The 13,460-nt window shown below is 48.7% G+C and overlaps 1 protein-coding gene across 1 annotated transcript in view; it reads left to right on the forward strand.

The window, feature by feature from the left end:
* Positions 1-906: 906 nt before the first annotated feature.
* CLIC6 (chloride intracellular channel 6) overlaps positions 907-13,460 on the forward strand; it is a gene marked incomplete at its 5' end in the record, with an annotated part of 39,485 nt that continues 26,931 nt past the window's right edge. The window contains one exon of the mRNA XM_081302078.1: positions 907-1,983. Coding sequence (XP_081158204.1) covers positions 907-1,983 — 1,077 coding nt within the window. The remainder of the gene's footprint in view (positions 1,984-13,460) is intronic.

Consider the following 13,460-nt stretch of genomic DNA (forward strand, 5'->3'; position numbering starts at 1 on the left):
CATGAAGTTAAAAAAAAATCTGGGAGAGTCCACGAGGTACACAGACTCTCAGTGCTTCAGAGAACAGGGCCGTTAAGTATTAAGATCTCCCAGTGCAGGGCTCACAGTACCTGTCATGCCTGGAGAGACCGACACATCTCTCACCACAGGTCTCACCTGGCTCCTTTTGCTTCTCTCTTCAGGCCTCTGCAACCTCTCAGCAGGGCTATGCTGAAATTGGAAGGCCGCCTACTGTCTCCCCTGTTCCTTTTCTCAGGGACCCTTGCCCTTGGACACAAGGTACAACGTGGACATCATCTGTTGGGCATCTGAACTGCTCAATGCTTCACTTCAGGGGTGAGGTGGAAATTAGGAGTTTAAGTGCCAGGGTGTGTTTCTGAGGGTGATTTAAATGTCTATGGAACTTGAAACGGTTCCAGAAAACACCAGGAGCCCAGTAGAATCAGAATCTTTTTATTAAAATCCACAAGGGCCACAGGAAGGCTATCATTGGCCAGGCTCCCAGGCCACCCAAAGATGGGAGGGGGGACGCAAACCCCGCCCAAACCCCAGGGGGATGGAATTGGCTCCAAGGACTTCTGATCAACCCCAGCGCAGTGGACAGCGGGTCGGGCACTTCAAAGGTACCTGCACTGCACCTCCAGGCTCCGAGTCCAGACTGCAGTCTGGTGAAAAAACGGGAGAATCACTAGAAGAGCCCACAGTCCTTAAGCCAGCGAGAAGGGGCGCAGCGTCTTGGGGCAGAGAGGAATTCGCTCCGCACGAAACTTTGGCGGTCAGAGTCCTGAGTGGGGCGACCTCCCGGAGAGGGCGCAGCAGTCCCCGCACCTGGCTCCTCGCTAGGCGCCACCAGCACCTCTGCTGCGTCAAGGAAGGGTCTCGGGTCAAGGACAAGAATCTGTGGCCATGGCTGAGGCTACCGAGCCAGAGGGTGGCGCTTCGGGTCCCCAGGGGCCGCCCGAGGACCCAGCGATTCTGGCCCAGCGACCGGGCGAAGCCGGGGCCATAGGCCAGGAGGCGGAGGGGCGGGAGGCGAGCGAGGGCGCCGCGGAGGCGCCCGGGGGAGAGGGGGCGGGCGCAGCGGCGACAGCTGCGGACCAGGAGGAAGAAGGCGGCGGGCCGGACCCAGGGTGCACGGGGGAGCTGTCGCCGGGAGCGGGCAGTGGCCCCGGGACGGAGACGCGCGGCCCAGGGGGAGCGCAAACCGAGGCGGAGGAGGGCGAACCGCGGGGCGCCGAGGCTCCCCAGGGAGGGGAGGCGGCGGACGGGCAGGTGGAGGAGGCGAGCCCGGAGTGCGGCGTGCAGGGCGAGGCCGCAGGGGAGGCTCAGGGGGTGTCCGGGGAGTCTGGGGAGTCCGGGGACCCCGGGATCCCAGAGGCGCAGGAGGAGACGGAGCACGGGCTGGAGGCTCCGGGGGTCACCATAGACGCCCAGGGACTTTCGGGGGACAGCATGGACGCCCAGGGGCTGGCGGGAGGGGCGCTAGAGGCAGACGGTGAACTCCAGGACCAGGACCGGGAACAACAGAGTCCCCAGTCCCAGTCCGAGACCACTGAGGTCGCTGTCGCGGAAACCGGGGGGCCCAGCCCGGAAGAGTTTGCAGGAGCCATGGGGGAGGTGGGGTCCGGAGAAGCGGTGCCTGGGGACGCGAAGGCAGATGCTGGCGAGGATGGGGACTCGGGTGGGGGCCAGAAGGAGCTGGAGGCGGAAGACGAGAGGCGAGAGCCGACCCCGAGCGAGGATGCCTCGGCAGTTGGGGTAGAGGAGGAGCCCCCGGACTGCACCCAGGATCGGGAGGTGGCCGAGGAGATGGGGCCCGAGGAGCCTGAGGAGCCCGAGGCCAATCTCAGCAACCACCTGGCGGAGGAGGGCAGCGCGCAGGGCAGCGACGAGTCGGCGCGCGTGAACGGCCGCCGCGAGAACGGCGAGGCGTCGGAGGAGGGGGACCCGGGGCAGGAGCACGACATCACCCTCTTCGTCAAGGTAAATTTCGCTTCCCCCAAATTTTAGGACGTCTTCTCTCGTCTTGGTCCCCTCGGATCCAAGACGGACGCGTGGGGAGGTTCCTTCTTCCCCCGTGTCCTAACTGTCACCAGGCGCTTCCACCTCCCCAACTAGGTTTTCAAGAAGAGTTGCAGGAGCATTTGGGGGAGGGCTAGGGCTAGGGCGGTGGGTAGTGCGGGTGTGGGGTCAGCATTCCACTGTTTTTGTCCTGAAATCCTAACTGGACCCCCTGGTCGGGAGGTTACTAAAGAATTAACTAGGGGGGCGGGACGGATCAAAAGGGACACGCCCCATTGGTGTTCCAAGGATTTTTGCCAAAGCAAACTCTGATCCCTGAAGTGAAACGATGCAAACTGGTAGGTTCAGTGTGAGAAGTAGCCCCAGGACTGAAATCCCAAGGCCCAGAGCTGGTCAACAGTTTTAAGTTTCAAAAAGCAATTCCGTTTTAAGAACCCCAATGCGTTTGGGAGGAAACGGGAAACTTATTTGCCTATTATCGTTTTCATTGAACATCTCACCATTTACTTTGAAAGAATGCAAGAGGCTGCTGACTTGACAATCATCTGCCTGTGTGTGTGTGTGTGTGTGTGTGTGTGTGTGTGTGTGTGAGAGAGAGAGAGAGAGAGAGAGAGAGAGAGAGATATTCTATCTCACTTCAGTTGGGAAGAGAGCAGTGATTTAATTTGTGAAGGAGTCTGTAGAGAAAAGATGGAGGAGACAAGAGGAAGGATGTCTTGAGTTTAAATAAGTGTTTTTACGAGGTTCCAAAAATACATGGGCAAAGTCCAGTAGCTGCTCACACCAGAAGCTTTGTTAAAAAAAAAAAAAAAAAAAAAAAAAAAAAAAAAAAAAAAAAAAAGCCATTCTGAAGAACTTTGGCCAGACCCCTGGGAAGCTGGAGATAATAAGATCAAGAATGTGCATTACGAGTTGAATTCTAATCCTTTAGAAATACTTTCAGGCTTATAGAAGCCTGTTGTGGCCTAAACTTCCTGGGCTGAAATGTTAATAAGTAAAGGGGTGGTGGTGGTGGGGTTCCCAAAATGATTCATATCAGAATTTCAAGAAGTGTTTAAGTGGCAAAGAACTTGGGGAGAAGCAGGCTTGTGTTAATTCTATGGTGAGAAGGAGCTGTTCCCGGCAGCATTTTTTTTTTTTTTAAGACACTGGAATAAAACATCAAATGATGCATTGGGGCATAACCCGAGGGCACAAGCCCTAGGAAGGCTGTGGGAAGACTGGGTGTGTGCTGCCGGTCGGTTCAGACCTACTTGGTTTGAGGAACTTTCCATTGCTCTGGTGGCATGGCTGCAGGATTCCAGCAAATGGTCTCGTGTTACAGCTTCTTACCTTTCTCTTGTTTCTGTCAGAGTCTCTTCAATGTAGTCCCTTCTAAATCACCAGTGAGCCAGGAAAAACCCAATCATTTTGCTTCTTAGTGTACAATTATTTAGTTGTTTATTGCAGAATTTCAGGTGAACCCATATTCCGGAGCCAAGCACAAGCCCCTTCATGATGTTAACCCTCCCCCTTTCTCTCTGGCCTTTCCTGGGTATTGCTAGGAAGTCCCCATCTTTTGTCACTCATGGCACTGTGGTGTCATTCTTGGTATTTATTCCTTCCCGCCTTGAAATGTCGCACACACTGTGCCCTCTGCCTGAAAGGCATCGCTCCCACTTACTCCTGTCCCTGTCTGCGTCCTGATGGTTGGCTGCATGTCCAGGAGTCAGCGTGGACTTCACCCCTTCTGGGGAGGCTTTTCCACCGCAGTCTGGGTTGGATGTCCCTCTGTTGACGTTTCACGCACACATGGCACTGTCCTTGTCTCTTTTCTGGACTGCGTGAAATGTATCATTATGTCCAGGACAGAATGCAGGTGTGGGCCAGAGGAAAGTCTGAATGGGTGACAGTCTGTATGAGTATAGTATTGTAGTAAAAACCGTGCACTTCAGAGCCTGTGGGGCTGGAATCAAATCCTAGCTCTGCAACTTTCTTACCGTGTGACCGTGGGCAAGGAAGGTATTCAGCCCTTCTGTGCCTTTGTTATCTCTTGAGCAAAACGGGGACAATGATAGGACCTACCTCCTGTAGTTATTGTGGAGATTCAAGTATAGATTCCATAAAGCCCTTTGAGCTCTGCTTGTCTTGAAATAAGCACGGTGTAGATTTGGGTGTTTATTGCTATGTCTGCCCAGCTCCTTTATGCTTCCGTTGATTCTGTATGGAGACTGTCTCCATTTCTTTTTGAAGAGAAAATTCCTCTAGGTGTCTAATTACGTCCATTCTTTGGGGAATAAGAGTGTTGTAAAAAGTGAAAACAGTTCCTTTTCTCAATGCTGATCAGGAGTGACTGTAGGCTAAGGCCAGGGCAGCTCAACCTCCATGCAGTACTTGGCTGGGTGTTCTAGTGTCCTTTTTATTTATAATTTTCCTTCAGGGAAGCAAACAGTGAGGCCAGCTAACTTCTGAGGTTCTCTTAAGATGTGCCTCATCTCAGTAAGCCGTCTCAGTTTCTTCCCATCCACTCATCATTCTCCGTAAAAATAAAGGGGGACTCAGAGGGACTAATGAGACCCCGAAAGCAATGAACAAGCAAAGACCTTTGGGCTGCCATATCCTCTGTGTTTGTAATAGTTGATTTAAAATACTTAACCTGGCTCAGATACAGATTTCTTTGCCAAATTTAGCCTTTTCTGGGTTCCTTCTTGGGCTCTGTTTGAGGTGGAGTCTGCATTTCACAGTGGACACGTCACCTGGGTTTTGTTAAGTACTCATGGTGGGTAGGGTTCCCCTACTTTGGACCTAATGGCATTTATTTATTTATTTCGACCTTTTAAAAAAATTTAACAATAAGGTTTTCAAAATGTGCATTATCATCATACATAGCATGGGATTTGTTGTAATAGCGGATTTTCTGCGGTGTAGCTGGAACATAGAATTCACAGAACTGCTCTGTAGGAAGAGTCCCTCTAGCCTTCATATGAGGCCTAGGAAACACATTTTAAAATTAATTAAGCCACATTCAATTTGTGAGCTTTAACTTTTACTTTTCTTCCTATTCTTAAAAACAAACATATTGGTTACAAAAAGATACCAGAAAGAGACCTAGTAACGTGTAATAGTAATTCTTTTTTTTAAAAAAAATATATTTATTTTTTTAGTTGTAGTTGGACACAATACCTTTATTTATTTTTATGTGGTGCTGAGGATCGAACCCAGGGCCTTACGTGCACTAGGTGAGCGCTCTACCTCTGAGCCACAACCCCAGCCCCATAATAGTAATTCTAATTGCTTCCAGTTGCCTTCTGATTTTAGCTACCTAATAGATTATATTCCCCATCTTGATGAAAGTCATCCTGTTGTTAAGCTGCCTTCGTTTTCTTCTGTAAGGATACAAGGCTGTATTCTTGTAAAAGAGCCAGAACCCCATACAACAGCCCAGCAAGTCCTCCGTGAATGATCCTGTGGCAAATCAATCGTGGATCATGCTAATTTTTAATTTTTTTTTCTCCCCTAAAGAAGCGTTAACTATATCATCCCATTCCAAGGTAACCAACCCCCCAGTCATATTTTGTGAGAGAAGTTTTTTCCTTCTTTACTCACAACAACAAAGGGTAACAATATAGTGACAACACAACACAGAAGCAGCAAACAAGACACAAGAGCTGAAGTGGTTGGTGACGTCTGATTCAGCAGGGGCACTTTGAGGCAGGGGCTAGGAGTGGGTGCTCAGAAATATGGGTTCCCTGGCGAATTTTACATGACTTTAAAACGCTCTGTGTGACCCGGGAGTGATCCAGGGCTGCAGCCTAGGAATTTCTTAAACTGTGCTGTGGACGGCCCGTGTTTAACGAGAACAAGTCCCTGAGCTCATGCGCTTATGTCACTGGGATTTTTCAAAGAGGTGAAACAGACACCTGATGGAACAAAATGAAACTCGGGACAGACATGGCCTTCGAGAAAGCATCGTCACCCAGAAATGCCAAAAAGAGAAAAGAGGACCTGCTGCATTGCCACACCATGCGTCCACAGGCACCTGAGGGACCAGTGGCTGAGGCCGGGTGGACCAGCCGGCTGTGGCTTGCTGACACATCTCCCTGGGAGCGAGCCAGGGCTGCTTTCCTAACTGTGTGGGTGCCGGGTGTTCTAGAGTCGTACAAGTGAGGGTGGGCTTCTGTGCCTTGAATTCTCCCTTCAAACCACTGTTTTGTTGGGTTTTCCTGATTAGCATAGAAAACCCATTTGTAAATTACATATATGAAATCAGTACAGTTACTCATGCTGAAAATAGGTAGGACAGGACATTTTGCTGACTTCGTGCATGAAGGCACGGTGTGGGCCCGTGTGGGCCCATGCGGGCCCGGGGGCCACACTGAGAGCCCCGTCCTGATTGCCTCTGGCCTCACCACCTGGCAAGCAGTGGGCTCTCGGTTGGCGTCATGATGTTGACGACAGGTAGGTGATTGGGTTCAAGGTGAGAGCTACTGAGAAGCAAAACCTGGACATGGCACGGGTCAGTTCCCCACCAGCCCAGTCCAGTGCCCCTAGTGAGAGGCACAAGGCGAGCTTCCTCCCTGAAGATGTCAGCATCAGGGCTTCAGAGCTGGGAGCTTGGGGAGCTGTGGCTCTGTCCTGCCTGGGTGCACAGGCAGCTGCTCCCATCCCTGTGTGGGCTGACGGCTGCGTGCTTCACGGTAGCAATTGTGTTCCTTGCCTTCAGCATAGCCCTCTCTTGGTGTCCTTCATGTCCTTGGTCTCACATGGCCAGCCTTTCTCCCTGAGATGCACTCAGCTATCCCATCTCCTCGGGCATCTGAAGTTGGCAGGATATCCTCAAAAATACTACACTGGGTCCTCTAAGTGTATAAATTTACCATTTTCATTTCATGTGCCTAGGTAAAACCAAGGATTTGAAGGAATGTGTATCAGGAGTCAGCCCACGCTCTCTCCCATTCTTAGAGAAGCCTGGAACCTGAAGCATTGTGCCAGTCTCATTCCACACTCATGAAGGGCCGTGTGGTGGAAACCACGCTAGAATCTTGGCAAGTGTCTTAGTCTATTCTGTTGCTATAACAAAATATCCAAGGCTAGGTAATTGATAAAGAATAGAAGTTTATTTAGTTCATAGTTCTGGAGGCTGGAAAGTTCAAGAACATGGTGCCAGCCCTTTCTTGGCATCTATCTGGTGAAGGCCAGATGTATCATAACTTGGTGGTGGGTATCACATAGAAGACTGAGTTTTAGAGTGCTGCCAACTCAAGGATCTCTTCCTCATCCAGTTTATAGAGTTACCGATAACCATCATGAGGGCCCACTCTCACTTCTAAATACCACGAACATCTGAGTTTGGAGTATAACTGCCAGCACATGAACTTAGGGGACAGATTCATACCATAGTAGAAAGACTGAGAAGGTCCTTGCCTCCCAGAGCGTAGCTTCTGTTACAAAGGACGGATATTGAGCAGTGTAATATGTCATGCGAACGTCACATCTCCCCTGCGCTGGAGGCCGAGTGGCAAAGACCGAGTTGCTTTATCCATCTCTGTTCTCTAGGCTTTAGAGCAGCGCCTGGCACTTGAGAGATCCCAGTTAGTGCACGTGTGAAGGGAAGGAGCATGGGGGTGAGCAGGAGGCTGAGGGGCCTGCAGTAGGAGCACCCTGGTGTTAGGAGTGTGTTTGGCTGCAGTCAGTAGATAAGCTGCTAACAAGTGGGTTTAAACTAAAGTTTGTTCTTATCCTTACAAGAAATGGGATGCAGCAATTTAGCCACCACGGAGGGCACAGACTGACTCTGTGTGTTCTCTCTCCCTTGATCATCAAAAGCTGGCTCCTTTAGCCTCCAGCATCAGATCTGATCCGACTTCTGGTGCAGGAAGAGGGGGAAGGGCTGGGGCTTTGTCCCTCAACCTGGAGGAATCAGGGGAAGGGCCCCTCCCCACAACTGGAGGGGACTTTCCTTCCGTCCCATTGGCTGGGGCTGGCTTCGTGCCCGGCCCCCTGCAGGCCTTACCTAGGCCCCAGGGATTGGGAGTGTGGGGTGGGCTGAGGTGGAAGGGTGTGACCAGTGTGGCTTAGACCAGGGTCAGCAAATGATGTCTAACAGGTCAAAACCAGGCTGCCAGCTGCTTTTGTCCACCTGCAACCTAAGAATGCTTCTTCCCTTTGTAAATGGTTGAAAGAATAGCAAAAGAAGGATATTTCATGACACATAGAGATACATTCCACTGTCAGTGCCCCTCAATAAAGGTTTTTCTCCTTTTTCTGGACTCAGCCTTAATTATACTTACATGTTTTATTTATGACTGCTTTCCCTGCAACAGCAAAACTGAGTCATGGGACAGAGACTCTGTGGGCCACAAGGCCTGGGATATTTAATGTTGGGCCCTGTAAGAGAAGGTTTGGTGACCCTCGAGACCTACTTTGACTCATCATCCTGGGCAAGATGCGCTAATATCCTTAAAGAATTGGAGTTTTCTTTATAGAAAAAGGGAAAATGGCTCTGAATAAAGAACCCACAGGATCTATCACAGCAAGAAATATTTAAGACACTAAACATCATACACACACACACACACACACACACACACACACACGTGTGTGTGTGTGTGTGTGTATAAAGTTAGAAATGTATTTTGCAGGCTGGGGTTGTGGCTCAGTGATACAGTGTGCGCCTAGTGCGTGCGAGGCCCTGGGTTCGATCCTTAGCACCACATAACTAAAAAAATAAATATTAAAAAACGTATTTTGCTTATGAAGTCCATACTTTTTATTTAAGTAAAGTAAAAATAAAATATACATTAAATAGGTTCATACAGAATTTGGAACAATATGTTCATGTGGCCCATGGATTTCTTTTGTGACCTCCCATGGCCCCACTCCTTAAAGGTTCCCTGATCCCTCAACTGTGAAATGTACCTACTATTTATTTAAAAGATAATACAGTAACATAACAAAACTTACACACATGAAGATATAATACAATGAAATATGTCTTCGTCTACCTTGGAGGTCCAGCTTTCCTGTTTTGTTTTTTGTTGTTGTTGTTTCTTTAGATAACCACTAAATATCTCTTTCCAGGAATGTTCTGTGCATATCCAAGCATGAATGTAAATATCCTCATTGTGTTAGCTATCAACTGCTGTGCAACAGATTACTCTAAGACTTAAAACTTTAAAACAATAGACATTCTTCCGAGTTTCTCTGTGTCGGGAATTTGCGACAGGGTGGCAGTTATGATGTGCGCTAGGGCAGTTGTCTTGTCTGAAGGACCAACTAGGCTGGAGACCCACTTCCAAGATGGTAGACTCACCTGTCTTTGGCAGGATTGGTTCCTCATCCGCTGGGACTCTTTCCACAGGGCTGCATTAGTACTCTCCCAACATGGCCTCTGGCTTTCCCGAGAGCAGGGATCTAAGACAAACCAAGGAAGAGGCTACCACCTCTTTGAGGTTGCACACGGTCACTTCTGCTCTATTTTGCCTTTTAGGAATCACTCACTAAGCCCAGACCTCAGAGAGAGTGGCATTAGACTCTGCCCCTTAAAGGAAAAGTCAAGAATTTGTGTACACATTTTTAAAGACCCCACATCTGCTTATTTTCCTCCACAAAAAAAATGAATGCACTGAAAATATGTTGGTCTTGCTTTCTCCCTTTAACATTCTATCCTGGGACTCGTTCCTCTCAGTGCCTAGAGCTCTCTCATGAACTTGTTAAAATTTCATAGTATTTGGAGATGGGTGTTCCCTATACTCAATCCCTCACCGGTGGATATATAGGCCTTTATATCCACAATCAAAAAGATGGTTAAGTGATAGTGTAGTGAATATCCCCAGAGATGTATGATTAAATATCAGTTAAATTCTTTGAAATATCATTGAATACTTGAAATTTGATAACCTTTTCCAAATTTCCTCTTCCAAGAGGCAGTACCGGGTAACATTCCTCTCTGACCCTTTATCAGTGCCACGTTTACTCCACTGGACCTCCCCACCCAAACTTTGAATCTGAAAAGTGAGAAATGATGTCCATTGTTTTTTAATTCATGTTTCTTTTATTATATGTGAGATCGAAGATGCTTTTATGTATTTAAGTACTATCAGTGTCTGTTTTCTGTGAGCTGGTTGTTTACATCCGTTGCTTAATTTTCAAGTTGGCTTTTGGCTCCATTCTTGATTTTTAGGGTGAAGAATGTAGACCCTTTTCTGACACACGGGTTGCCTTGGCTTTTCTGGGAGTGCGCTGACGGCACTGGAGTAATCCACTCTCATAGTCTTAGTAATCTCTCATAACCGACGTGTGGGAACGTGAAGCTCAGGCTACCCGGGTGCTCTTGTGATCTTAAGCTTCATTCACTGGAGCCTTTAAATGCTCTGTTGTTCTTTATATTCCATAACTTATTAAATCCTGAGGGATTCGATATTTCAGCTTTGCTTTTCTCTCTTTTTAATTATCAGGTACATTTTAGCAAGCTCATGCACTTTCAGAGTGGAACTCTGTGTTAAATGCAGAGAGCTCCTAACGGAATTTAAACCGTGTAGATAGTAGGATCCTGCTGTGCCCACATGACCCTATCTGAAAATGCCAGGTGTATCACTTTGATCTTTTGTGCTCTCTACTGAAAGAAATTTGATACCCATGAATCAAAACCCTTGGGAAAACATCATCTGTGATGCAGCAATAGCAAAATACTGTCCCTAGAGTGGTGCCTCCTAGACAGATTTCCCATTTCTGCTTCCACCTGCTGAAAGAGTGAATCAACAAACTCATAGAGAATGAAGACAGCTCTGGGCCGGAGGTCTAGTGAACTATGCGGGATCATGAACCTCCTCATGGCTCATGTTTGGTGAGTGGGAGGGGGAACTGAATACTCTTAAAGATGTTTTGGAAACTTCTGAGGGAGAGACTCTATTGAGAAACAGGCAGTGTTGATAGACACTTTATGCAGTGTGCAGGGGCTAAGTCTAATCTTATATGTGTGTGCAAGAAAACTTCAGTTTTAAAAATAGTCTTTAATTCCGGAATTTTACTGGGTTTGTGAACTCTCCTTCGACTCACTGTTTCTCTCCCTTTCTGTGCTTGACTGTTCACGTAGAAGTCTATTGAGTCTATTGATGTGGAAGAAGTTTTCCAAACTGCCATGTGGTGTTTGGGTCCCAATCCTGGAGAATCCACTTTCAAAATGGCAGACCCACGTGTCTTTGGCAGGAGGATTGGTTAGCACAGCATATAGTTAAAACAAATTTACTGGTTACCTTCCAAGGGTCAGACATTGTGCTTGGGGATGGGGGCAGCAGGATTAGAATACCCATAGCCAGTGCTTTTCTGGAGCCTGGAGGGTGATGCAGAGAGGAACAGTTCCCATATGGTGCGAGGAAGGAGGACCACAAGGGGTTGTGGGAGAAGGTGGAAAGGGCAGGCAGTGGGTAGAGACCATGGTCAAGGGTGTGTCAGTCAGCTTGGTGTCACCCATGTCACTCCAAAGGTAGGAGATAATCAACTTAGGAAAGTCAGCTTGACTTATAGCTTTGGAGGGTCTAGTTCATGGTTGCTTAGCCTTGCTGCTCTTGGGCTTGTGGCCAGGCAGCACATCATGGTGGGGAGCAGGTGATGGAGCAGAGTCACTCACTTCATGGCCAGGAAGCTACAAAGAGGAAGAAGAGGTTCTGGGATCCTACTGTCCCCTTCAAGACCTCATGGCCCCACCCCTTAAAGGTTCCGTGATCTCTCAATTGCGCCACGATGGGAGCAAACTTTCAGCACGTGGACCTTTGGGAAATATTTAGGATTCATACCACAGCAGTGGAAGTTTTAGACTCTAGATCTCTGACCTTGAGGGACAGCCATCTGCTGCAGGTTGAATAGTGTTATCTGTCCGTCTGTACCAAGGATGGATACCTGAGTGACAGCCACAGAGAAGCATGGCTTCTAGGCTAGGTGGGAAGATTTAGGTGGTCGGTGTGTTTTGTAGAATGTAAAATCTTATCCTATAGCATCTCTTCATCTGAACCCATGATGTTGCTCGAGTTAGATCGTACTTGTAGACATTGGCTCTGTCTGAGGACAGCGACTTAACTATTGAAATACTGTGGGATGCGGAAAGCACCTCTCTGCCACGTGACCAGCGCTGGCTGCATGAAAGAAGGTTCAATTCATAAGTCATTGCTAGGGAGTTTTAAATTAAAGAGACAAGACTCTAATTACCTTTAAAACCAGCTCCAAGGCAGCTTCTCCTAGCTCCCACCCCCATCCACCTAATGCGGTAGAGAGATTTACTGAAGAGACTAGCGAGAGAGAGAACACGCCAGGGAGTGGGCTTTTATTGGGAAATAAAAAAATTCTGGGGAAAATCCCATCCAATGAAGGTTAAGGGGGGCAGCATCCCAAGGTCAGGGGCTATGATTGGGTCTTCGGGGCAGTGGCCAGACACGCCTTTGCACGGACAAGCCCTCAGACCTGGAGAAGGGTGGGGAAAGCTCTGACACAGCTGTGTCTAAGTGCCTCTCATCCAGCCAGGGAGGTAAGTCAAATCACGTGCGAGGATGGCCTCCCACATACCTCTCCCCTTGTGTCTACGGCAGGAGGCTACAGCAGGAAAAGTGGCTGAGGACCTGCATAGGGAGAGGCAGACCAAGGGCCATCGCTACAGTACCCACATAGAGAGGGCCTTGACCAGTGATCTGGGTCACCCCATATGCTCATTTCTGCCATCTCTGTTTTTCCAAAGAAGAAGAAATACAGTGTGTGTCAAGCAGATAGGACCCCCTTTGTGTTTCCCAGTGAGTGAGCGCAGAACGCCCTGCTAGTTCTGACTGTCTTCCACCTAGTGGTCCTCTCCCTGGAGAGGGTGGCCAGCTGCTAAGAGCAGAGAAGATGGAGCCATTCTGCTTCCAGCATTATGCTGGCATTTTTCTAAACTTCTTTGGGATATGGGATGCTCCAGTACAGCAGGCAGAACCTCATTGTGCACCCCCAGCAGTGTCCCCAATAGTACCTCTGTTCCATATTGAGCCCCAGTGGGATCAGGGGCCAGGAGTCAGAGCAGGGAGGTCACAGTTCTGTTTTTCAGGTTGGGGCGCACGAGGGATGCTCTGTTGGGGCTCTTAGGGCAGCGGCCACACAGTGTGTCCAAAACACTGCGCATCTCACAGCCACCATGTGCTTCCAAGACTGCATGGAGCAAGATGTTATTGGCCTGGAGATCCAGGCACAAATGAAGAATATTAACAGTTCACTGGTACCTCTGGTGTCAGGGCCTTGGAGATGCATTTGAATAACCCTGGAAAGATACGGTCTTTCCCCAAAATTTGTTCCTTTGAACTCCAAGTCAGACGCTGTCTATCCTGCTTCCATAACTGGTCAGACTGGATGGAGATTTGGGTTGTACTCAGAGACTTCTTGGTGTCATTTAACTTTCCAAACAGAGTTCAGTGCTTAAGACAGCTCAGAGGTGTTAGCAC

Source organism: Spermophilus citellus (assembly GCF_964194105.1).
Source record: "Spermophilus citellus genome assembly, chromosome: 7".
NCBI lineage: Eukaryota > Metazoa > Chordata > Mammalia > Rodentia > Sciuridae > Spermophilus > Spermophilus citellus.